Here is a 26,901-nt window from a genome sequence, read left to right on the forward strand (position 1 = left end):
TACCGAAAGTGCCTTAATATATTAAAAACGATATAGTTCATCTATGTACGGAGCACTGTCGACATGACTGGACAAATGTGCGCGGCGCAGACGCAGCCTGCGGAGTTGGCTATACTAATTCAGATAGGTACAAAATAATTAAAACTTTATTAATATTCGTCGAAAAAATGGTATATAACTTGTGAAAGATGGAAGAACACGAACAAGAAAGGGTTAACACGAATATTCTTGGAACGTATTTATAACGTCTCTACAAAAAATGTATTAGATTTGTGCAGCGCTCCTACCGGACGAAAAGTACACCAACAAATCTCATACACATTCTGTCGATGATGTTACAAATATTTTCTCCCAAATGTTACGCAAATATTCGCGATAGACCCTTTGATATTTTAAATCAGTTTGCTTAGAAATTGAAAATTGGCAGTTGTCTGCGCGCCGACCCGTCTGCGCCGCGTTACACAATAAATAAAACGAAGAATTAAATAATTAGAATATTAAAGAGTTCGAATGGAGCGTTACGTCTATATTTACATTTGAATCGACCTTAATACTAATTAGAAGCATCAACTATGAAAACTTTATCAACATTGAAGGCACATGATTACGCACCCTATTCTCAATATCGTGCATTCGTCGGTGCGACTGCCGTGGACCGGACACAAGCTAGTTAACTCTTACACCAAATAAGTACTATTCATGGACAAGTCGCGCTGCGCCTGCGCACGACCAAATCTTACACGTACTAAACAAAATACGCTTTAGTCATTATTTTTGAACTAATATGAAATTGTAGATTTAGTCTATAGTAATTTCATAAAGATGAAAGATTTGTATTTTTGTATGTATGGGAATAACTCAAAAACTACTGAACCGATTCCAAAAATTCTTTCACCATTAGAAAGCTACGTTATCGTAAGTAATTTAGGCTATGTGTTTTTTTATTAACAGCCTGTAAGCTACAATTTGGTATGTTTTGCTTTTAAAAATAAAAAAATAGACTGAAGCGTATTTGGGTTTATACTGATGTATTGAAGTCAACGAACGAATGAACGATTTCGCCGTGACCAAGCGCAGAGCGATTTCAGACAAGTCATCGTTCAAGATTGTCATTCAGTCTGATGTTACAAAAAAATAATTCACGTCACAATTAATTTTACTACGAAAAGTGTGAAAATATACGTTTCATAGATATTAAAGTTATTTTTTTCATATTTAACAAAATGCGTAGTAGAAAAAATTGTCACATAGACTGAATTATAACCAAAAAATTCCAACCTCACTATGACTATATATTCACAGCTGCAGAACGGAAATTATATTTACTGTCCACTTATGATACAATTCATTAAACTATGTAACTTTATCGATAGTTATTTGTTGAGATCCCATCATGCATTGGAAGGCTTATTTACATAACTTCGGATCACGAACCCGCGAGTGATAGATACCATGGAAAATAACGGTAATCAGTTCTTGAAACATATCTTCAATTTCAAATATTTTCCGACATTTTTCAGCTTATTATCAACGATAACAATTAAAAATGTGATAATATATGAAACGAGAAATTGTACTAAAAATCCACAGATGAAGTGAGTTCTAGAATTATACAATTAAAAAAAGTTATTAAATATTTTGCAAAAGTAAATTGTACTTCATATAATTCTGATCTCACTTCACGAGTGTGTTGAATTATTTCTAAATTTTATTAAAACAGGAGAACATAGATTACAAAAAGTATTAAACAATAAACCTTACAAATAAATGCGGTATAAAGTCAATTTAAAAATAAACTGAGTACATATTAGTAAAAATTTTGCTTATACTCAGTTTATTCCTTTAACTTTATACAGCGTTTATTTGTAAAGCTAAGCATCTATCACTCAGGGTTTAATTTCATTATAAAAAAAAAACATCGATACCCAAATCCGCACTCAACGAACACAATTTGATTCGAACGAACACTTTGTTAACACCTAAGTTGAAATATACAAACTAAGCAGTCATTCATATAACACTAGGTATATTTTATAAAGAAAATTGCGTACGGTTTGAAAAAAAATATATATCGTACAGTAGTAAGCGTACTCAACTAGCTCCGAAATTAAAAACATAAAAAAAAAGTCTAAAACTGACGCCGAGGAACCGATTTTATATTACATTCGTCATTTATAACTATTATTAATGCTATCGTAATTATTTTTGTTTAATAAATAATTTACAAAAGTCTAGTGTTGCCCTGTCTGCGGCTAAATAACTCTTCTATCGCTGTTAACACCATTTTAATTCATTAGATTTATAGCTCAATCAGCTGAGCATGTCAAATCAGTAAATATTTTATCATTTTTAACATAAAAAACAACATTTTATTAAATTTGTCATACATCGAAAACACGATTTGTCATTTAATAAATACAAATACGGAATTCCGTAAGATCTACAAAAATAATAAAAAAAAATCGAATCTTCATTATTTAAAATTTTGCAACGTTTTTAGAAACTGGCAAGACACAAGACAGTAAATAAATCAAAAACATTTTTCCATACAAATCTCAAATCACTGGAATTAGTAACGTGCAAAATTTTAGTAGTTCTTAAAGTAGTCTCTCACTGTGGCGGCAGACAGGGCGACGCCGCGCATGCGAATACCGCACATAATTCACTGTATCTCTTCTCACATAGAAGTGATATTTGCTTGCACATGTCGTTCGACACTTTCTATAAATTGTCTTATAAGCGTTATAACGCTTGTTTAAAGGAAATTCGTCCTAATTTATACATTTATCGGATAACAAGGACGTTTGTACAATGTGGGCGTGTGTGGGCGTGTCCGCGGCGGGTGTGGGCGGGGCAGTGGGCGGTGTTCACTCGATGTTCTTGACGCGCGCCATCACCTTGCCCTCGTACATGGGCAGGGTGTCGGCGTCGTTGCTCACCTCCTCTTGTATCACCGTGTTGTCCAGGTCCGCGCACTCCGTTTTGAAGAAATATCTACACAAAAATATTACATTTTTATTTTTTTTATATTACCAGCTGCTGCTTGCGATTTCGTCGACGTGAAATTAAAAAATAGTTATTATACTTAGCGAAAACGTAGTTTCTTAATGGTGAAAGAATTACTGAAATCGGCCCACTAGTTTTTAAGTTATTTCAATACATACAAAAATACAAATCATTCTTCTTTATAACATTAGTAAAAGATTTTGTTATAAGTGTTAAAATACCTGTAGTTTCCTTTCCTAGGCAGGTAGTCCTTGAAGGTCTTGAGTGTGAGAGGCACAGAGGGCACCTTGAAGCGGTAGGGCACCGCCTCGTCCAGGAAGCTCACCACCACCACCGTGTGCTCCGCCGCGCCCTTGCCGCCGCCGCCGCCACCGCCACCGCCACCACCGCCGCCCCTACAAACATGAGTAACATTAAACATTTAGTTAATCAATAAAACATTTATGACATCGTTTTTTCCAGTGTACTAAATAATAAAAGCTAAACTTTAAAGTTTTATTTCTTTTATACTTCATTCATTTAACAGCAACGCATCTGCTACAAAGATAATTTTAGATGTCTATAAGTACTAGTCACTTAATACCATATTAACTGCTATTCTGTTTGTTTAAATGTGTGTTAAACATAGTTGTAAAACATAGTCTAATTTTGTGTGTGTGCACGTTAACACGTAAGTACTCATATTCTTTTGCGTGCGTGGGCGTATGTGTTCATCGGCGTGAGTGCGTACGTGTACGTGCGTGCATACCGTGTGCGTGCGGGCTGCCTGTCGCGGCGGCGCGGCTCGTCGCGCTCCGCGCTGGAGGCCCGCGAGAGGTCTCTCTGGCGGCGCTCCAGGCGCTCGAGGCGTTCCGAGCCCTCCGCGATCCAAAGCAGGATGCGCGGCTCCACGCTGGCGCCGCCCTCGCTCACCACCGACACGCCGCTGTCCGTCAGCTCCGTCGCCGTCTTCTTTGATAACGATCTACAATCATTTAATAAACATTAATTATTACAACTGAGATCATTTTAATTTTTCTTAATTATAAATTCACAATCTCGATCTACTAAACACAGCAAATAAATATATCATCCCACTCTGAAGAACGAAGAACCGGCATTTTTTTTTTTGTCTAGCACAACGAATGACACTTATCAAAAAAGTCAAGCCGGACACAACTACGACAAACATGCGCCAAGCTCACAACTGAATCAAAAACGAAATAAAAAGTAAAACGCATCGCTCTAAGATAACTCCTCAACGTCACTAAGCTGGAAATCAACTTTCAATTGAACAGCAAAGAAACCAATGGCTCGGGGCGTTACATTCTGTGTAGGCGTCACCTACGTCACCTAGGTCGTTGGAGGGGCCGCTTAGAGCTGCGTTATACCGCGGCTTGCACGCGCCTACCGCGGCACAAGCGCGCTAATACAGTGCGCTGGAAAAGAGTAACGCACGTCACCTCACCTCGCATGCTTACTTGTCTTATTTACATTCAAATGCTATTAGTCGCAAGTCTAAAGTAGGCGAAAATGTTCAGTAATTGTTATATTCACAAACAAAATACAAGTTAGAGATGGGCTTCTGATACAAATCGAGAAGGTTACCAAAGTTTTAGTATTTTTTTCAATACACAAGAATAAAAAAAATGTTGCGTGGTGACAACCCTATATTGCACATAGTGCGTACCTGCGTGTAAGAGAGTGTGGATGGTGCAGCCCCTCGGGCGCGTCGTAGTGTCCCGAGTCTGCGGAGATGGCGGAGGGTGCGCGGCGCGCGGGGTGCGTAGGGTGTGTGGTGTGCGCGGGGTGCGTGGTGTGCGCTGGGTGCGGGGCGTGTCTGCCGCGCGCGCGCCGCCCCCCCGGCGGGGACGCACCCGGCGTGCGCTCCGACCACACACGAGACACGTGCTGATCTGCAACATCACATTACAATTTAAAAAAACAATAAAAAAGATATCGCATTTAGATGTTACAGTGTATAGTAGTGTGTAACTGACCGAGGATGTCCTGATCGTTGTCGTCGTCGACCTGCAGCTTTTCTCGGATGGCGGCGGCCACCAGCTGCGGCGGCAATGCCTGGGATGACAGCTCCTCGCCTTCGCCCTGCAAATATACATTTAATTACTTTCTAGTAAAGTACTAAAAACTTTAGGTAATGGTTTATCGTCTAAGAGAGACCACTTAAGTGTGTACAGTAAGAATACCTTTAGATGCAGTTTATATTACAAAGATTTAAATGATTTACTAATAGATTTAAACGGTAAACGGCTGAGTGTGTCAGTGGGCGTGTCACTTATCGTAGTGGGCGTGGCGTACCTCCGCCAGCCTCCTCTCGAGGCGGTCCTTGGCGTCGATGTCTCGCCGGACGCGCTCCAGCTTCTCAGTGAGCAGCGCGGCGAACTCCTGCGGCGGCAGCGCGCGCAGCTGCTCGCACTGCACACGCTGCGTGCGTGGGATCACCTGGACAACACACAGTTATCATATAACTACGGTTAGTGTGTGTATCTCAAAGCCACTTTAGTCGAATTTGAGATAGGGTAGCAATATTTAAAGGTGGGACGATAAATCATAATTTTTTGCAAGAATTCTGGCCATAGACAGGCTATAAAAGGGATTTCTCTGTCACATGTCACAAAATGTTTGTTTGGAAAGTTACATATTTTTTTTCTCTCACACTATTAATTAGAATTTCACTTGGTTTTTGGTATTATAAAGGTGGAGCATTGTGAGTGATGATGGGGGAAGGGGGTTAGTGGTGGGGGGCTAGCTATGGCCATGGCCTGTGTATCTCACCATGGCGGTGTCCTGCTCCTTGTTGATGAGAGCGTGTCTGTCGAGACCGTGCAGCCGCGGCCGGTGACGCGACTCCCGCGGCTCGCGGCCGCGCACCGCCATGCCGTCGCTGCAACACAAATAACATACACTTAATACACTTATCTAAATACAATAAAAAATTATATTCATATACTTCTTGTAAAATTGACGTAATAAAATCGTCAGATGGCGCTATTAAAATTTAAACTTTCCCGCTACTATGACGAATCTATATTATTATTATAAACTACCTCAAGTATTTGAATTTTTGTATGTATTGAATTTATTGAAATAACTCTAAAACTACTGGACCGATTTTCTCAAATAAAAATCTATTAATATTATATGATAGTAATAAATTGCATTGTGATATTAGTGTTTGCTTCAAAGCTGTGTGCGTGAAGGGGGCAAATAAATGCAACTTAGTAGGTAAAAATAATAAAAAAACTAGTAAAGCTCACTTCTATTTACTAAACTCAATACAACTTCATTACTTTAAATAACTTACCTTTCACTTAAACGTTGACAATCAAGTTTAAATTGCAAAAATCCTAAAGTACCCCATGTGATGTCAGAGCGAGAGGGAGCTATACTCACACGCTGCTGCCAGAAAGAGATACAGCATCGCTATCAGTGCGGCCGCTGCTGAGACTGGCGCGCTCCGAGTCCTGGCGCGAGGCGGGGCAGTAGCCGGCGTACGACACGTGCGCGCTGTACACCGACCGCTTGCGGTGCCTGCTCTTACCACCGGGAGGAGGACGAGGGGCGATGGATATAACACGGGAACATCGCACGCAATGTACATCATTGCAGGATAAAGGAAAATTCCATTGGTTTAGTACGTTTTTTAGGATAATGGGGTCAGGTGGTAAAAACAGTGTAGCGTGGGTACAATCGTAGTCAGCGAACATGCAGGCAGGGAACAAACATGGGGGCAAAACAATACAATGGACACATCAGTAAAGCTGCTAGGGGGAAAAATTATTAAAAAAATAACTGCGTTACACGCTGGGACGTGCATGCATTGCGGGGTCACTCGTTAAATAAAACGTGTATTAATATTAAACTAGCAATGAAACTAAAAACTATGAATAATGAAACACTGAGCATGAATTACGTTTACACTTCTACTTTGCTATCTAACAAACTATAAATATGTAATAAGCAAATTATAACATCTAAAAAGTGTATGTACTGTACAAGTATTATTTTGTGTAATAAATTCATTTGTGTATAGATATAGTATGTACGTGGAGTGTATTGTGTACTTGTGCGTAGTGTGAGACGTGTTGTACAATGTGTACTGTGTACGTAGTGCAAGGCGTGATGTGTAATGTGTACTGTGTAGGTAGTGCTAGATGTGGTGTGTAAAGTGAGCATAGAGTGAGACGTAGTGTGTAATGTGTACTGACGGCGCGGTGTCGGAGTGCAGACGGCGCGACTGCGTGGCGAGAAGGGCGTCGTGCGTGAGGCGCGCGGGCGCGCCCCCCGCCCCGCCGCCCGCACTCAGCTCCTGCCCCTCGTGCAGCGTCGCCAGACCGCACCCCAGCGTCTGACAAACATGATGCACATTAATTATGACCTAGCAAAAGTGTAAATACTTTGAACCGAAACGTATGTTATTTTAATTTATTCTTTTTTATTTTAGTCTTCTTTCCACTTTCCTAATAAGGCAAGTTAGAGAAAATGAGGACGTACAGGAAAATAAATCCTTTTCCGTTCATTCTTTCCTGTGTCCGTTAAAAGTTAGACATTTGACACCATAGCCCCTAATTTACACACTTCTATAGATGTAGATGAGATGTGTAATGTAATGTGTAACGTCGTGTGTACTCACGGCGAGGTCCCTGTGCGGGGGCTCCGTGTCGGGCGAGGAGAGCGGCTGCGTGGCCGCGCTCACGTACGACACGTACGCCTCCGACCGCAGGAACGCCTGGTACGTCGTCTCCGTTATTGCAAGCGTCACCTGCAATATTCAAATACATTATTATATTTAAACAACACTTTCCTCTTTATCTATGTCTACCAAATATGATTTTAAAATGCATATACATACCTCTTGCTCCATATTGTCGAAGATGGTCTTCTCTATGCTGGAGCCATCCTTGAGGCTCTGCTTCACGCGCTGCTTCAGCTCCTCCGGCATCGCTAGCTGCGATTTGCGCAGGAATCTAAAAACCATTTTCAATGACAAATTAAATTAATTTTGTCTCAACAACTGTCAAGGTCATACTATAGATCTGTTCGTAGATAAAGAGTGTATTGTGGTATACTGACTTGTATATAGCGGAGACGACCTGCCGTATCTTGGGGGGCTCGGTCTCCTGGCGCAGGCCCTGCACCGCGAAGTAGAAGTTGAGGCGGTCCACGTGCAGCCCGCCCGCGCCCGACACGAACTTGCGGAACAGCCGCACGCCCTCCGCGTCCTAACACACATTATATACATTTAATACACATAAATAAGTGTTATTTGATTTTACACGTCATAAAGGAAAGTACTATGACCGTTGTACAGTCGTGGAAAGTAGCGGTGTTCCATTCTAAAAGCTACAACCGTGTGAACATTTTGAAACGAGATGCAGAACAAAAGCCAATACAACGCAGCTTTTAAATGTGTCTGTACGAAAAAGCGTATATTAATGATCTACGGCTGGTTTCTTTTTATTATTATCCCTTTGTTTACACCACTCTCTGTTATCTAATTAGTTATTTGTAGGAGGTGGCGGAGTTTGTCAGTATAGTGGAACACCGCGGATTTCCACGACTGTACCAGCTCAAGGTTCAGGTACTAAAGTACATTGGGGAGAACAATGTGTGATGTGTTTGGTGGGGGGGAGGTGAGAGAAGGGTAGGGGATGGTACCTCGAGCAGGTCGTGCAGGGTGCGCGCCCAGCGCATGTAGGGCGGCGAGGCGGGCGAGCGCGGCGAGCTGCCCGACGAGCCCTCCGTCTCCTCGCGCCACGCCGCCGCTCCCATCCTAACATACACGTAAAAAATAATTATTATCTCTAAATACACAAATATCACCAACATTTGAATAATGCAATAGCAGCAGTAAAGTGTTAAAAAAATAGTAACTCACTTAGAGAGATGTGGGTGTGTGAAGACATGTTTGGATTGAGATTTGCTTCTCTCCTCCCCTGAAGCCGGCGGCAGCGACGACCTGTCAGCAAGCTTGTGCTCCCAACCTTCATGTCATAAATACAAACAGTTATTTTCGAAGCATATACATTTAGTATAGATACCGCAGCATAGTAAACAAGCTTTGTGTAATCATATAGACGTTAAAAATATTGTAATACCTTGCGGGTGGCCGCCTATAGGAGTGTGGCTCATGGCGCACAGGCCCTGCTCCCACCCGCGCGCTGCATGGCGAGACACCAACTGACAAACAAACAACTCTATTACACTCAGCCAAACATAGAATACTGTCAAGTTAACACTAAAATAAGTAATAAAAGGTCAAGTAGAATTCAGTAACATGAATTCATTACAAATAGCAGTACAAATAAACAATATTGGGTGAAAAAACTAAACTAGACCTAACAAAACTATTGATTTCAGTTCAATTTATGAAAAACTTCAGTGTTTCACTGCTTTGGATCATACAATAATAAACAAAATGATATCTTTTATAACAAAAATTACTAAAACCATGTACACAACACTTAAACTTCCTTTTTTATCACCATACCATTCTTATTATATCCATTTTAGTTAGTTTTTCTTTCAATATGATCGAACAATACTGGCACATTTCACCGACTAACAGCATAAGCGCACCAAGCATTATAAAAAAATCAATAATCACACAGAGGGCAAAATACAACAAGCCTTTCATACAATTTGCACAAGTTGGAAAGAGATAGCAAATAAAAATGAGGCAGCGGTCCAAAGTCAAGAGTCTCCGGCATCGATCGGACCACAGAGCCAAACATCAGCTTTGCAACGGCTGTTAAAAATCTTTTCATAACCCATATCACTATACTAAATTCACTCAAATTCAAACATATCACATTACAAAGCACTTTATGCACATTATTAAAAGTTCAAAATAATTCTCCGATCAAAAACATAATTTCCTTTCACTAAATACACAAAAAAGGGACAACATAATAAGAGCATGTCATAACAAATCAAATCATAACTTCATGCTTCAATAAACCATTTATGAAAAAGGGCAAAAAATTATAAAGACCTTACCATATTCATTGTATTTAAACAAACAATGAGTTGAAGGAACTTAGTAGTAAAAAAATAGTCTATGGTATAACACTGGTTATTAATATTTTTTTTATTGAAGCTAAGTTGAGAAAGCACGACTGCGCAATGCTCCCTCAGTGATCCGAGTGAAGGATACGGAGCTGGAGGCTGAATATACAACAATGGGATCCGATCGAATATAGCCCCGGCCCTCGCATGTTGTGTACTGCATTTGTTTATGATAGGGTTTATTGTAACTACAAAATCAATACTAAGCAAGCATTTCTAATGTACATTGTTAGTAAAAAATAAAGATTAATAATTTTATCTATTATGTTATACTTATTACTAAGATTATTTTTACAAATACATACTTTTTAAATGTGTTTTAAATTTAAATAATGCTGTATAGTACTTTGTTTTCTATAATTCAAACTTTTTCAGTTTTTAAAATTACTTTTTAGTTAAATTTCTCACATAACCTATTCAATATTCCTTACTTCTGTTGAACATGGAGGAGATAGATTGCCTAAAAATATTTCTGGGCTATTAAAATAAAGATGGGAAACAAGTTGTAAACAAAGAACTATAGTCGTAAAAGTTACCGCCAAAAAAGAATAGGTGTAAAAAAAAAATAAGCTATAGCAGTATCAAGCGACGCCTCTCCAGATTTCGTAAGAGCCCAGCATCCCGAGTTATATCTCGTATTGTAAACACAGATTTCTTACATGGAAACCCGGAAGGATCGTATTTATGGAACATTAATGAGTGAAACACTACACAGAATTTGATAGACTTACTCACTGCAGCAGAACGGTACTCTCTTTAACAAATGAGGCGAGGACATAAAAACGAAAAGTTTCTTGGAAATAAATAATAAATTAGCTTGGCTCGGTTTGGTTTTGTATACAAAAGCGACACGAGTTTGACACTTGTCATTTTTGATGGATGAATACATGACAGCAGAATTACTATGGAAAATAGCGCCATCTAGTCTCTCGACGAGTAAGACGATTTTGATGGCGGGTAATTTGCATATTGTTCGAATGTGTCACTAGATGTCAGTAGATGGAACATAAGGAAGACTTGTTTTTGGCGGGAAATACAATTTTCGTTCACAATTTTAGCAAAGTTAATTTAAATTAAAATCTAACTAAAAACGAGGTGTTTTATAAAAGTTTTATAGGAATATTTTTCTATTTCCCGTACCTGTGTGGCAGCTTACTGCCGCTGCATTTTCGTTTGTCGGATCAGTTTGTTTGTTGAAAATGTATCTGGAACAACGTGGAGCATGTTAAAACTTTTTAAATCCAGAGTTGTAATACGAAAACCGACTACAAGCAATATAGATGAATTTGTTTCGCTTTACTTTGACTATTAACTCAAAGCAAATGTAAACAAATGTTGAATTAAAATGCAGTTTCCCAACAAATCATTCACAATATTGTCTTATAAAAATTAAATTGAGATTAAAACTTATGTATTTCACACAAGATATATAAGACATTTAATTGTAACATCAAATTAAATTGAATCTCTTTCGATTAACAAATGAATGGAATGTATTATAATTATCAAAGAGGTTCGGCAGTGCGCGGCGATGGCGGCGATGGCGGCGATGTTTGTTTCGGCAAAGATCAGACGACGACGGAGGTAAGCAATAACGTTAATTCGATCAAAACAATTATAATAAACATGTTATTTGATAGGAATTTGATTCACTTATTATAGATAATGAAAATATTACAGTAATACTTATTTTTATTAGCTTAGATATTAGACATTAATACTAATAATAAAATTTATTACAAGAGCATTACATTTTTCGCGGTTCGACTTCTTAATTATTAGAAAAACTTGTACTATTTTATTGTCATCTATTCACTTCTTTTAAAAAAAAAAAAACAAGCAGTAAAATGTTTAGCAACACCGACTAGAGGCTGCCGAATACAATCGCATCCAATTTCTAAAGTCACAAAATAAAAGCACTAAACAAAACATTTCAGCTTTCAACATTTTATAACCGTTATAAAATCATAAAATTTGACGTGTCGTGCGAAGCGGGGACCGTTGCGTTCGTTAACAAAATTATCATGCTCACCAGCTGATTAGCATCGCAACACGAATGACTCTAAGCTCGCCATAAACCGCCATAGAACGATGGAACCATCTAGGTATTGACAGCCAGCATGGAAATACTTCGGAAGCTGTCAATCAAAATACTTGAACATCAAGTAATCCGAATCTCCATCCGAAACAGTTGACGATTTGGTATTCACTTTTGCCACAAGTTCGAGCTGTAAAACTTTTCACACCACATATTGTATTTCTTTGTTATATATTTCTATTACATTTTTTCAACAAAGACTGCGGCATTCTTATCAAATCTGATGGTTGTGGTTATCGTTGCCAGAGCTATTGCCACATTTTAAATCAGCCCGTTACTAAAAAATAAAAAAACTGTCAACATTTGAGCAGTAGGCGGTGGGTCGATAGATCGGGCCGCGTCGCCCGGTATCATTAGCCGAGAGCACGCACTAAGCGACTCTTTGATGTGCGCAAACTTTCCCGTTTTCCTTTGATTGCTATAATGGAACTGTGCTGTTATTACACTAATTGAATTTTCGCAAAGCCGGCGCGCCGCGTCACCGGGTTATTCGGACCGGCGTAATACCTGGCGGGTACCACGGCAACTCGAATCGTCATAACATGACAAATAAATCCGTATCATTTAGAAATTGATTAAGTTGGAGTTTATATATAGAATAGAATCACTAAAGAAAAATAGAACGAAAAAATGGGGTATTATTTTATCGCTAGTTAATAGAAGTCGATTGTAGATGGGTCTGACTTAACATCGGAGGCTGCTAGGTAAATACTAGAGGTGTAGGTATGGGAAGGCGAAATATAGTTAATATATGACCTTCCTATGTCATCAGACTTGAGTATAACAACATATTGATACACTGGACAAAGGAGGCCCGCACTTTGTGCTTATAATGAAACTACATCAAAGCTTACCTGCAAAATCAAATACTTTTTTTTTATTTTTAGTGATACTAAACTCGATAATATATTGCGTAAATAGTGACTTGACAGTAATGAATTCTAGATCGATTTTGAAAGAGAAAATCCTGGTAGTCCCCCATTAAGTGTGGTACTGGCGTCCTCAAATGTGGATTAAGGGCTGAGAGTTAAGGAACATTTTAACACGTAGAGACATACAAATGTAACATTAAAATAATCTCGTCAGTTGCGAGTTAGAGTGAGAGGAGGGATGTGTGCACGTTATTGGATCTAACTTCCTTTGTCTCTGGCTCGTGATTTAATTAACTATTACAAAGCTTTGTGTCTCACCTTTACTTTGTAAGCACCTTGCTGCGACAATCAATATAAAACAACGCTTAAAAAGACAATGTTTATTAAAAAAATAAATTAAAAAGTGACGAAACAGTACGACGAAATCAGGTTCAAAAAACGAACCCTACAAATTTAATTACCTAATAATATTTTGAGGATTGTGGAACAAATTACTTTGATATCTTTTATTGAAATCTGTAAACTTACAAATATTAAACACTAGAGTGGATAAGGTGCAAAATCTTGCCTTTGTCATCTTGTAGCAGAGGTAAAATCAGACGACCGATGCTTTAGCCGAAGATCAAAACGATAAGGGTTGTTCACTTTCAGAGATTCGTCGTCAAAAGGACGCGGCCACTTTGATCGGACCGATTCCTTGAAAATACCTACGCAACGTACTAATCAATCGTACGAGGGTATATCGGAAAAGACATTAAAGGCAATAGTTTCAGCTTGCGGTGAACTGTTTGCGAGAGCCGAGCGGGGTGGGTATGGGCGGGCGCGGAGAGGTGCGGCGGGCGCGGAGGAGGGACACGTTCTCGGCGCACATCAAAGGCGAGCCGAGACAAAGCCAGAGGAGCCTTTTAACTTTATTTAGCGGAGTGGTAAGTTTAGCCGGTCGCGAATCGCGCAGGTTAAAGAGTAACACACTCACTTTGAGCTAGGGCTGCAGGGGGCAGGGCTGTCGACGTTTTGTAACTCACCATCTTCCCGATAAACGGAAAAATTAAAAAGTAAAATAGGATTAAAACCATTATGTGTCCGCAAAATGATTACAAAGAAGGAATTTTCTTAAAGAGTAAGTTGACTAATGAAACCTACATGTGTCTTGAAAATGATGTAACATTTCGTTGGGAAAATTTTCAGTTTCGTATGAGAAAAATATAAACACGCTTACAGCGCTGCCTGAAAAGCCTTATATGTATTTTTTTCGCATTTCCACTTAAAAAGAGTGAGCGAGTGTCAGAGGCAGCCCTAGGGAGGGGTGGAGGCATCAAAGCGGGCCGCTAATGCCGGCCGCGGCGGCGCTTTGTCGGCGTCCTTTGAGGCGCGGACACCGCCTGCGCTTTGGACAATAAACCATCGCGATTGTCGCACCACCTCGCCCGCCCGCCCTCCGGCGCCGGCTAGGGTTGTCTACGGATTATTCTGATGTTAAATTAAATTTACAAAATATCCGGTGTCGTATTTGTATTGAGAGAGAATTTTCAATTTGTCTTTTGTCTTATTTCACACATAAAAATGTTTTTCTTGTAATTTGTGAATCAAAGTTCACTATTACCTTTTCGAACGTACATAAAAACTCAAACTAATGATTAAAATTTACTTGTATAATCAAGTCTTGGAGAACCTGATTGTAGCATAGTACACTTGTAGACAACGAAGCAGTTATTATTTTCACAGAAAAGATAGTTTCTCTGCTTTGCTAATAGATGAATCCGTGGAAGTAGAGGAGGGGGTTGAAATGCAAATTATTGCAAAAATTCTAGTGATATCCGTTTGTTCATTTCGTAATTGAGTTCACGTTCGCTTTGGCGCGCGCCGCTGTCAGCCCGTCCCGGTCTCTGTGTTGTCAAAACGATTTTTTATGGTTCCATATGAAATAGCTTCTTTTTCAATTTCATACCCTTTGCCAGTTAATGGCGGTGGAATTTGTACATGCATATGAAAACTTGCAATTATTTGATTTCGATTACAATTGCGATAAATGTTGCAACATATTTTCATAGAAACTGTCGCACTATCGGTAAATGAATACTAGGAAAAGAACTCTAAAGAAAGTCGATACTGTTAAGAACAAAATTAGTACCGTGCTGTAGAATTGGCGCAACACTAGATTATCGGCATAAACGTCACGTCCCTATCTGACAGCTATCAATGTGACTAGAAGTATGGATATTGGCGCGCATCCTGAGTCCTGATGAGAAGTGTTGCTCTGAGTTTAAAGCGACAGTATCAATTATATAAGTTTGTCTAAAAGTACATAGGCATAACCATCAAACGTATTTGAATATTGGAGTTAGACCATTTAACTTTCGTCCCTATTTGTCATTAACAAATCGACAATCGTTTTACATTAATCTCATTACAAAATTTAAAATGATTTAAAATCAAAATGTTATCCGACATTGAATAAACGCGAGAGATCAAACCCGATCCGACGAAATCAATAAGCACTTAGCCTGATTACTTTTATTTAGTATCGACGACGCGACCACTGCGCGGTGGCTCCTCGGTGTGCCCGCGGCGTATCTGCGTGTCACACGATGTGTAGTTATCGATATTGAAACATCAAGAGACTAGCGATGAACTTTCACTGGAAACCTTTCATTGGGAAACCTTTACACGTCAAATACTTGTTAACTTTGTCGATAAACGGTAGCATGTTTCAATACTTCATTTTGCAGCCACTACGCTCCCTACTTTATTTAACATAGTAGGCGTTTCTCGATAAATATAGTCTTCACAAGTACAGTAAATTCTAAAAAAAAAAAACTCTACAAAATTTATGTAAACACAACATATGTAACATATATATTGGAGCATTGGGTTTTATCATCAGTAACAGCTGCGTTACGAGATCACTTGGGAATCGACAATGTAATGCTTTCAATAAAAGTATTGCATTCGTTATAAACTAATTACATAACTCATAAAGGCCAGCAGAGTCGAACATGTGTACGTGAATCGTATGCTACATTGCAAATTACCTTAGAGACTTATAGTTGTTAAATCTCGTCATTAAATTTAAAGCGCCCCCTCCCCCGCCTCTTGAGCTCCCCCCCACAGCCCGCGCTGATTACCATAAGCTGGCACAAAGGGCCGCGTTGCCTTTGACGAATTAGCCTCACTAACATTACCTATCTCTGACGTAGATAAAACGCAACGCTGCCGTTTCCCGCCACTCGTTCGGGAGAGTCTGCTCATTGGCGATTTCCATCCCGCGGCGGGGCACAAAGCGCTCCTCAGCCGTTTGAACCAAGGCAATTAACTTCGTATTTAGTTTAATGTGCACGGTTGCTCTGTAAATAAAAAAAATATATATCCGAGATCCGAGTCGACAATTGGTGTACGAACGCGCGGTCGCCCCGCGGGACGTAATCGCCAGATTAAACATATTTAGCGATAAACAAAAAACTACAATTCCAAAGGCTGTGCTCCGCTGCGATGGAAATTCCACTTTGCGTCCGCTCAATGACTTCATTTACTCACTCAAAGAGCCTTTGTGTACTTGCGCTATAATTTTTAACTTAAACTTACTTGTGTTTGTAACGAAAGTGAATTGCAACGAACAGAATACATTTATGCATTTTCTTTTATACTGAAAGGTAACAAACGAGCATGCGGCTTACTAAGGTTAAAACAATATGACTATAATCAAAATTAGAACTGCTTGTTAGTCTTTGTATCGTAAGACGAAATAAGAATTTAAGAGTCCATAACAACTACAAGGGTGCCAGAAGTGTGCTAAAATCTTTGAAGGAAAAATATTTTGGTCGGATGAGACACTGCCGCGCCACTCTTAAAGGAATAAAACAAGTGATTAAGGACGCGTATACATATCACGCAATTTAAAACCTATAACATAGTATTTAATACATAAGTTTCTTATAACTTAGGTATAAAATAATTACAAAGCAAACTAAGGGTGACAAATCAAAAGCCGCGCTCTCTGAGATCAAAAGAATCAAATTTGTGAATTGTCAAAGGCAAAGTGAGGCAATCTATTTGTCTGAGCAGCTCGGACGCCGCGCCCGCTCTTACAAAGCGAGGGAAATGTGGAACTTTCACTATAAAACCATTTCTTTTGTGAATGTTTCTAAAATATTAAAAATTTTGCTTCAAAAATTTATAATTATAAAACATTAACATTTATTTATGGGTCTTCCAATCACCTAACATACATTGTAAGTTGTGTCTACTCCGTTTATAATTACACCAAAGAATATAACTAACATAGCATACGATTTAGTCTACCACAATATAGACTAAATAAAAAAAGACTTAAACAAATGAATCCAGTGTCAACCCTAATGACAAAACATGAATGAGTCGAAAAGTTCGCTGAAGCAAGCAATTAAAACAACGACTTGTAACTAACTGCTTCCTGAGCAGACGAAACAAAACAATCGAGTGAGTGAGTAATTGGTGAATGGTGATCGACTCGGGAGGCTCATTCATTCATCAAAGTCAAATGTGCAGGAATGTTAAGGAATGCAGATAGCTGTGAAAATGCGTACGTACAATCTGTTACACGCTTGTCATTCACTGCAGGGAGAGCGACGTCGTGTAAGGGGAATTTGCTATTCAGTACCCGGTACTTCCCGTCACGTTTAATTCATTAGTTAAATAATGAATTAAAACTCTTTACACAGTAAAACGTATTTGGCTTTTAAACTAAATAGATTGTGAATTTAAATCCACTCCAACAAAGCTGTTGTCTAGGTTTGAGACGTTATCGAAATTGATCCGATCTTGTATCTCATTAAGAATTTAATTGCTTATCAATTTTAATTTAACTTCATCATATATGTTCATATTAACGATATTATTTACCTATAATACTTCGATGTATTTTATGTGGCACACCAGCGACATACAAAGGTAATTAGCTTCGTTAACCAGCACTAACTAACCTTATTACCGCACTGCTCCGTGAATATATAAATGATGAATACAAAACAGGTGGGGCTTCGTCAAATTTAATGTGATCGGGATACGTGACACTTTAGCAATTGCAAATCTGAAACTAACGCAGAGCTAAATCTCTCAAGAATTGCTATAGTTGTAGGCACTGCTGTGAATAAATGTAATCCTGGAGTAATTAGGGCCGATGTTTTTATCGAATTCAGCGACCTTCTTAAATTACTTTACTAATTATAATTGTTAATGTATGGATGGATGGATATTTGATATATATTTTGCAGCCTAAACTGCTAAAAGGATCTTGATGAAATTTCGCATATATGTAGAGGATAGTATAATAGAACACATAGACTACCTACTTTTGTTTTTAATTTTTTTAATTCTACGCTGACGAAGTCGCGGTCAAAAGCTAATCTCAACATAAAGGGACTCAACAAAAATAAAAGGAATTATGAAGTCTTACTTCTTGTAATATAAAATAATTTAATATAAAGTGTGAAAATGCCTCGCGTCGTTGGCGGGCGCCCGCCCTTATGCAGCGCACAGGGCGGGCGCCGAGCGGCGGGCGCCGAGCGGCTGGCATTCTGTCTCGTGCACTCGACCGGCATATTTGGCCGCACGCATCTTGACCGATGTATGCAAGACATGTCTATTCCTGGGGTTTTCTGCATAACTGCCGACTGGGAATTTATCAAATCTTTAACGCAAAAATTGTACGTTCCGAACATATGAGATAAATTTATCGATGCATATAATCGAATCACAATAAATAAAATACTTGAATAATTTGCAATTTGTTTTTGCTCTATTTAAAAAGTATACGCACATAAAAACTAAAATGTTAATCCACGTGATATCCGCCACTAAATACCTTAATAAATATTATAAGCAACTATACTTCATTTTAATCGAGAAATAGCATCAATATAATGGTATAATTGTGTTCAACTGGCGACAGAGCGACGTAATTTGCGAGTTTACCTCCAGAGGAAATTGTCCGGCGCACGTGCCACGTGATCCCTGCACGTGGAGACTTGCGTGATTTGCCATTATGCCCTCTAACAAGAGAGACTTAAAGCTTAGAAGCCCATTAATCGTAGTCGTAACGGGTAGTTTCTCCATGTGTTATGGAAAACCAGGACAGAATTACGAAAAATACTTGTATAATAAAATAAACAGTAAGTTTTCTTGTTAGTATCAAACGTATTATATAAGAACGATGATAAAGATATTAGCAAGGGGAATGAAAATTCTAAAATCTTTATGTGTACAACACGTGATTGAATTTTATAAATGTAAAAGGTTTTGTCCCGAATTTAAAACTAAAACTCGTGGTCATCCGACCATCGGATAGGGCACGTGCATATTTTCAAAGGTGAACGAGATGATAAACGCACGATTGAGTTTTCGGACTCGGAAAAGACCAATTGTTGAGATTAAATGTACAATACTCAGCACTTTCACGTAACACAACATGGATTACAGATGTTTTGCTTATAGATAGAGAAATCCAATATTCATCACATTTTTGCTAGGATATCATATTCATAACTACTATTCTATACTTCTATACTAATATTATAAAGAGGAAAGATTTGTATTTTTGTATCTATTGAAATAACTCAAAAACTAATGGCCCGATTTCAAATTTTCTCACCATTAAAAAGCTACGTATCAGTTATAACATAGACTATATATTTTAATTTCTCGCGGGCCGAGTCCCAAACAACAGCAAATATAAAATAATCAGAGTGTATAGGCTGAATTTCTTTTTAATTTAGAGGAACAGCGTAATACACAAACAGCCAAAACCCGACCTGTCAGAACATGAGCTCAGAGGTATGTCCTGAGGGCACACGTCACCAGCCATTGTTTTTCCATTACAAGGCTGATTAAACGTCTCAGCATTGGTACAGGTAGACGGGAACGAATGCAAAGCAAATCAGCCGGAGAATAGGATCTGGCGAGCCCCCGGTGCCCTGAATAATGGATCCCCGCCTTAATCTTGGGGAACAATAAGGCCGTCTGCTCGCGACGTTTTGCATACAATGACCTGCCACGAATGAGTCGGAAAGGGGAAAATGCGAATTCGAAAAGACGGGAAAGCTTTTTTAATGTACTTGATAAATGCAGTAAAGTAGCATCCGTAAAAAAACATTATACATACTATGAAGAATTATATCTACTTGCAAACGAAATAACTCCGATGTTTACATCCAGTCTTACACCCAGTTTCTACAACTTCAATAAATTTAAATTGTAATTTAATTTAATCGTTGTTAACTAGCTAGACAACTAATTTTAATTAATTTAATACCTTTTTACTATAGATATCAAATTAATAGGAGAACAAAATAACAATTTAAATTTATTTTAGAAACTGACGTACTGACTGGGTACTGACGAAACCCTTCTATGAAAACAAATTTTTACCTCTATTTCTTTCAATGCCGCAACATGTCATGTCCATTATCATACAAACCATTCGACAGTGTAAACCCAGAGTTAATAACATATGAAGTACGAGCCTATAAAACTCAAATGATATTCGGCATAAAAACCGCACACCCATCATTCGAACGGCAATCCAATGCGGTAAAAAGTGATTTAGCTTTACAAAAACGTATCGACATATTCGACATGTCGCCACCGCATATGGACAGCTGTCTGTCCCAACTCGAAATCTTTGCACAGACAGATCATAAAAAAAATGATTGCTTTTCTGTCACCAATCTATTTTAGAGGTTGTTTTTAAAAAATCCATACCATATCAAGTACATCTATCTGTTACACAGTATTTTCAATAGTAACCTAAGTAGTCCCTTGATGTTCAATTCTCTTAGTAAATCAAGGCTAAGCGGCCGCATTTAGTGGTTTTTTGGAAAAAGTTTTCAACATTATCATATTTTTAATATATTACAACGGTGTAGAGTTAACACATTGATGCATTATAGCTGTTAGCTCCGATCATAAATAGGAATAAGTTGGATAATTAAAAAAACACACATTTCATTAAACGCATAATATAACGACAATGGCAACCCTGTCTTAATTTAAAATATCTTTTATACATATATATAATAAAATTGTTGTGTTTGTTATATCGAAAGACAAATTCCAGATTTCGGGAAGATGGCGTATTTGCGTTTCTAATAACGAAAATTACATTTTAAAACTTTTGTATGTCTGTCTGTCTGTCTGCAAACCGCGTTTGTCACGGGTAATCTCTGAAACGGCTGGGCCGATTTCGACGAGACTTTCACTGGAGGGTGGCTAACATGGATAGGCATATTATAGGCTATTTTTTTTTTAATCCGGCATCGCGACAACTCGTTGTTATATAAATTTAATTAGTTTAGCTATAACATAGTTAAAATCTTTGGGTTCTTAGCGATAAATTATTAGTGGAAAATGTTATCTAAGGAGATAATTAATTCTACCTTTCCCTTCTAAAGATGATAAGCTTTGATAAGGGCGATTAAGTTGGATTATTTGTTTAAAATAGATATTCCATACATCAAGAGGAAAGATAAAAAAAGTAACGGTAGACACAACTTAAGATCTAAAACAAAACGGTTTAATTTTATACATGAACTAGCTTCCGCCCGCGACTCCCTCCGCGTGGGATTTAAAAAAACAATAGCAAGTAGCCTATGTATCCTTCCAAGCTATCCTCTACGTCTGTGCGTAATTTCAACGAGATCTGTTCTCTAACTCTAACATCCATCCATCCATCCATCTAAACTTTCGCATTTGTAATATTAGTGAGATAGTAAAATTGAGTAATTTAAATTAAGGTATAGAAATTAATTTAAATCGAACTATAAAACTCAGAAACAGTAAAGCTTCTGTTAACTTAAAAATATGAAACAATTGACCGAAACTCAAACCAAACATCTTGTTAAGGTGGAATAGAAACAGTTAACAAAGCCAATAAAACTTGTCTAATTGTAATTTTTACATTCCATCTCTCTCTAACAAATTGAAAAGACGCTTCGAGTAAAAGAGACGGAGGGATATAAATTTAAGCATTGCAGATTCTAGTTATTCTCCGGCGCCTTTCAACGACCACCCGTGGGCTCAGATGATTGGATTTATGAATAAAAGATACAATTCAATTTGTGTAATATAAGGCGTACGGACAATTATGCAGTATTCAATTATTTTCACAACGTAGCCGATTTGGCCGTTTTAATAAATCAGGTATTAGACATTCAAATAACAAAACCGCTTTAATGAACTACAATAACAGGATTTACATAAAATTTATGATCGAATTCCAAAACATTTTTTATGAGTGACTTAAATTATAAATAATAGCATTTCATGATATTATCGAAGCAAAAACACTAACGAATGGTTAAACGTAGCTGGGAAACCATTAGTTTCTCATTAGTAATCTATACTAATATAATAAAACGTAAACACACACTACTTCGTGGTGTAAGACGTCAGCAATCATAGCATATTTTTAAATAATTCTTTCTTTAATAAAAAGCCCAACACTTACAAGCTATAGGCATCCCGCTATTAAAGATAGGGGGTAAATAAATTGGAAAAAAAACATGTGGGAAACGGACCATAAACTACAAGCTGCCAACATTAAGGAAGCAAAGTTATTATAGTAACAGTAATATTGGCATTGTCAATTGATAATAATGCCATGCGGATCAAGCCGCATGGGAACAGCTAGTACTCGTGAGGTATGGTGTGCGGGGAAGCGAAATAATGAACACGTCTGCTTTGGATAACGTCCTGGTTTAATATGTATTAATACTAGCACTAGCTTACATTATAAGAAATATGACGTTCCCTCACCTCACTCGAATATTTATTTATAAACGAGTCATAGTTAATTGATTTAAAAAAAATGAAATTTTAAAACTCTCTAAAATATTTAAATTCATTTAACAATATCAGGTATGACAAAGAGTAGTGGAGTTGGCGGGGCCTGGCGTTGTCCCGCCAATGTAACACGCGTCTGCAACCGACACGGATGACGTTCATTGCGCGGATACTCATATTTATTGTTATAGATAAATGAAGGGTCCTCTCCTGTCAACAACAACCCTTTTCAATAACAATAACGCTTAATAATTATTATTCAATGCAAAAAAAATACAAATCGGCGAAGATTTTATAAAGAGGGTGTTAAAAAAGATCCGGTTAGACTTAAAGTATGTTTATTCTTGCTGTAATCTTATCATGGTAGTTTTGTAGTTTCTTAGTTTATCTTGGTATATGTAAATGGTTTTACATTTTTTTGATTTCTGTAAATAATTGCGTTTCATTCGAATATCCGTTCAATTTGTAAAGCCCCGTCTTCGTAATTTAAAAGTATTCCTGTCCAATAGAGTTGAATAAAACATTTCTTTTTCAATTTTTCTCTGTAATGCCAATCTTTTAGTGGCAGCTGCGTTTCCTAATAAAGACAGTTCCATCTTACAAATTGCTTCATTCTTTTCGAATCTACCAAGCGGCTATACGTAATCTTTAAATTTAAAATTCATTATAAAGTAAATACCTTATATCAGACATAAATTTTCCAAAAATGGTGCAACAATTACGCAGCGCTATTAAGCACTCGATTCCAAAGTACAAGCGGTACTTCACGTTTATAAACAAAAATTAAAACCGTCCTGCAATTGTTGGTTCTCGTGTAAAATAAATGCATAGAATTTTCTCGCGTTGTGGCATGAAGCATTTAAATAACCTAATCAACATACGCTTTGCACGCTGCGGCCGCATTACGATGCCCCGCACCGCCGCCGTTACAATTGCAAATCCAATGCACGAAAACCACTCAACTGATGACAAACTATTAGATCAGCTTATCATGCGTAACGCCTACTGTAGACGACTGGACTCTACAATATAAGGCACCGCCCAATGCATTCATTCAAAGGATCGATCTGAATTTTTGACACCAATTTCTTTTAATGCCGATATATGTCAATTAAATTCGTCACCAATGTAATCCCATTACTTCTACACGTTTACTCTTAAAAGAGGCAACAGTATAACGTTATTCACGTGACGGGGAAAAAAACGAGGGAATTTTTATATTAAACCAGCTCTCGTAGGCTGCATTCACCTGAGGAGGCCCTAGACGGCAAATTAAGTGACATTAGAGGCATAATGCCGGTCGAGGGAGACGTGAAAGCCGAGTGCTGTGGAGTACAACCCGCGCCACGGATATATTAAATCCGTTGGCGTCGCCCGAGGGAATTCTATCCTTTTCATTGCGATGAATAGGGCTCATAATGGCACATATAGCATTAAGTGAGCGGGTGCGATTGTGCGGACGTGTATACGGTAGGCGCAATGCAACGCAAGGCAAGGCAACGCAACGCTAGTCTCAGTAGAGGCGCAACAGACGGCCAGGAGGCGGCTGCCGATTAAACGCCGCGAAATATTGCAGCCGGCTCGGCTCCTCGTGCAGCCAGTCAAAAGCGCTTTGTTGCTGATGAGTGTCGTTTGCGAATACAAATAAAAAGATTTTCTCTTTACTTTTCCTCGGTTTTCTGCTTGTTTTGAATAAGGCGTTATACTCTTCTTCAATTAAATGCTGAATGAAATCTGCAGACTCTTTCACGAGCATCGTGTTAGCAAACTACGAGAAAAGAACCCGCTTTATTCGTTATTTTAAAGACTTTCAAACACATGTCTGATATGAAAACCACACTTTTTAATTATATCACTGGATTTTAATCATTAGATTAGTAAATCTTTAAGTGAATACCTAAATACCTATTACCTTGGCATCCCTCAAAGGTTATTCAATTAACTCGATACAACCACGTCTGCTAAAAGACATCTATTAATAATGAGGACTAAATCTAAAACAAATTTAAACTTACAGCAACATTTCAAAACAGTGAAAAACCTACAAAAATATGAGAAACTATAATCATATTATAGTAGAGTTCCCCATAATATTAAAGGTAGAATAAATCTAATTTGTTACATAGCATTCGAAGAAACGTTCCCCGTAATCATATTGCGGACTGAGATACGAGAGTGCATATTTCTTGTCTTAACTAGATATATTCCATATGTGGTATAAATCTGCACATTTCTTAAAGTAAGTACACTCAGGGAAACTGGCGGCGTTCCACCTTAAAAACTAAATTCGTTTGAATGTTTGTACGCATTGAGACGACGCAGAACAATAATAGGCATACGGCTAACTTAAATGTTTTTTTATTATCTGTTATTTGCGCAACATACTGCCACCTAATTGGTTATTTAAAGAAGAGTCGGAGTTTGACACGTTGTTAGGAACAAGACAATGTTTCTGTAAGTAGAAGACCACGGGTTTCCGCAACTGTACGAAATTGAAATCGAATATCGAACAGCAGAGTCACTATAGGTACTAAAATTTATCAGTTAAGTTTATATGAATAGTATTCTCGATTGCATTTTGAGCATCTTGAGATTTCATGAACATGGGTAGGAAATTAATCTCCTCGACTGTACCTCGGTTACGCTTCACGTTGCAATTTCTATCTTATTAAATGTTTCTTTATTCTGTAGTATCTATTCTATCAAATTTCCTTTGTAGCAAGTTAATAATGTCGATGAAAAGCTATTATCTGATCATAAAAGTCTTGTCCACTCTGCGGCCGCACAATGCTTTAATCTGCCACTCGGTTATTGGATGAGGACCTTAGAAAACATAATGTAAGCTATTCTATATACCTGGTGGATATTATGAAAGAATCGCTAAAATGGATACTTTTTAATCAAAAGATCTATAAAAAAAAACAATGTTTTAAACCAAGCTATTACTACTTTTGTCACGTGATAATACACAAACCGACAAAAATCACGCAATGCAGCACAATCGTGACGAAAAAATACCATTCAAAAAATATAACAGTCACAAGTGAACTAAAATCGAAATTAATTTCCTAGCACTAACTGTGCCGTCAGCAAAAAAAAGGAAAACCAGTCATTACACGGTGGGTTTCCACTCCAGAAACACTTATAGAAAACACAATCTAATCCCTTTCATACCCTTTACAAAATACAATATCGCGATATGTTTCTGTACGTGTTTCATCAGTGGAAACTCACATTTATAGGACTAACGAACAAAACAATCGCCAACCTACTCAGCACTTTGGAATTCCGTGTTTCGTTACAAAAAAAAATACCGACGCGTGGAAATATTTACACGAGCGGAAAGGTAAACGTCCGTCAATCATGTATGATGATGGATTAGTATTTTGTTATTCTCAATACGACCTAGTAGAGAATTTGTACATTTTAATTTTATTACCTGCTCTCGGACAAAAAGTCACGTCCGATTAGCGATATCTCAAGAATTAAATCCAAAAATAGATATCGAACTGACATTAACTTACGAAACATTATGTGTTTCAATACTTGTACATTTTTACCCAATTAAAAACGCTGGAGGTTCTTAAATCCAATGTATTTTTCCCCTTATTTTTTTACTTAATTGCACATTTCCTGGGTGTCCGAATTTTTCAGGATTCGGTACTAAGTTTGTTGCCTGATTTACAGACATTATCATTTAAAAATGATCTAGTCACTTTTCTGTAATGTATAACGATATCATTCTTAAGAATACTCGATACATTTGGTAGTAAATTATTGACATATGAAGTAAGTAATAGAAATGAGATAAAATAACTCACCTTTATAGTTAGCTAAACGGTGCCGTGTATGAGGAGAATGTCATCCTGAAACAAAAGAATTCGATAAATTAATAATAATACACGGAAAGTTTTAGGCACAGGGTCTAAAAACCGTACTACTTCATGTTTAGCGTCAATTTAAAAAAATAGCACATTGGTCAAACATAATTTTCCACCTTAGCTTTGTATGTTATTTTTGTCGGATTATTCCCTACCGTCGCCC

General features: G+C 37.9%; 1 protein-coding gene across 7 annotated transcripts in view; it reads right to left on the bottom strand.

Annotated features, from left to right (window-relative positions):
- Positions 1-1,815: 1,815 nt before the first annotated feature.
- The window catches only part of LOC106107355 (axin), a 59,545-nt gene continuing 34,459 nt past the window's right edge, over positions 1,816-26,901 (bottom strand). For 3 of the 7 annotated variants that reach the window (XM_013288184.1, XM_013288185.1, XM_013288186.1), the window contains exons 2-18: positions 26,679-26,723; positions 11,215-11,279; positions 9,105-9,186; positions 8,885-8,990; positions 8,665-8,779; positions 8,080-8,228; positions 7,859-7,973; positions 7,640-7,768; positions 7,215-7,354; positions 6,400-6,537; positions 5,782-5,890; positions 5,305-5,448; positions 4,986-5,091; positions 4,676-4,901; positions 3,755-3,970; positions 3,228-3,401; positions 1,816-2,994 (exon numbers count right to left, since the gene is read on the bottom strand). In XM_013288184.1, the coding sequence (XP_013143638.1) occupies positions 2,868-2,994; positions 3,228-3,401; positions 3,755-3,970; positions 4,676-4,901; positions 4,986-5,091; positions 5,305-5,448; positions 5,782-5,890; positions 6,400-6,537; positions 7,215-7,354; positions 7,640-7,768; positions 7,859-7,973; positions 8,080-8,228; positions 8,665-8,779; positions 8,885-8,990; positions 9,105-9,138 (2,028 nt within the window). In that variant the 5' untranslated portion in view covers positions 9,139-9,186; positions 11,215-11,279; positions 26,679-26,723 and the 3' untranslated portion in view covers positions 1,816-2,867. Of the gene's footprint in view, positions 2,995-3,227; positions 3,402-3,754; positions 3,971-4,675; positions 4,902-4,985; positions 5,092-5,304; positions 5,449-5,781; positions 5,891-6,399; positions 6,538-7,214; positions 7,355-7,639; positions 7,769-7,858; positions 7,974-8,079; positions 8,229-8,664; positions 8,780-8,884; positions 8,991-9,104; positions 9,187-10,805; positions 10,945-11,214; positions 11,280-26,678; positions 26,724-26,901 lie in introns of those variants that run through there. The other 4 variants (XM_013288187.1, XM_013288189.1, XM_013288191.1 and 1 more) reach the window with 2 other exon arrangements.

Source organism: Papilio polytes, unplaced genomic scaffold, assembly GCF_000836215.1.
Source record: "Papilio polytes unplaced genomic scaffold, Ppol_1.0 DF822067.1, whole genome shotgun sequence".
Lineage (NCBI taxonomy): Eukaryota > Metazoa > Arthropoda > Insecta > Lepidoptera > Papilionidae > Papilio > Papilio polytes.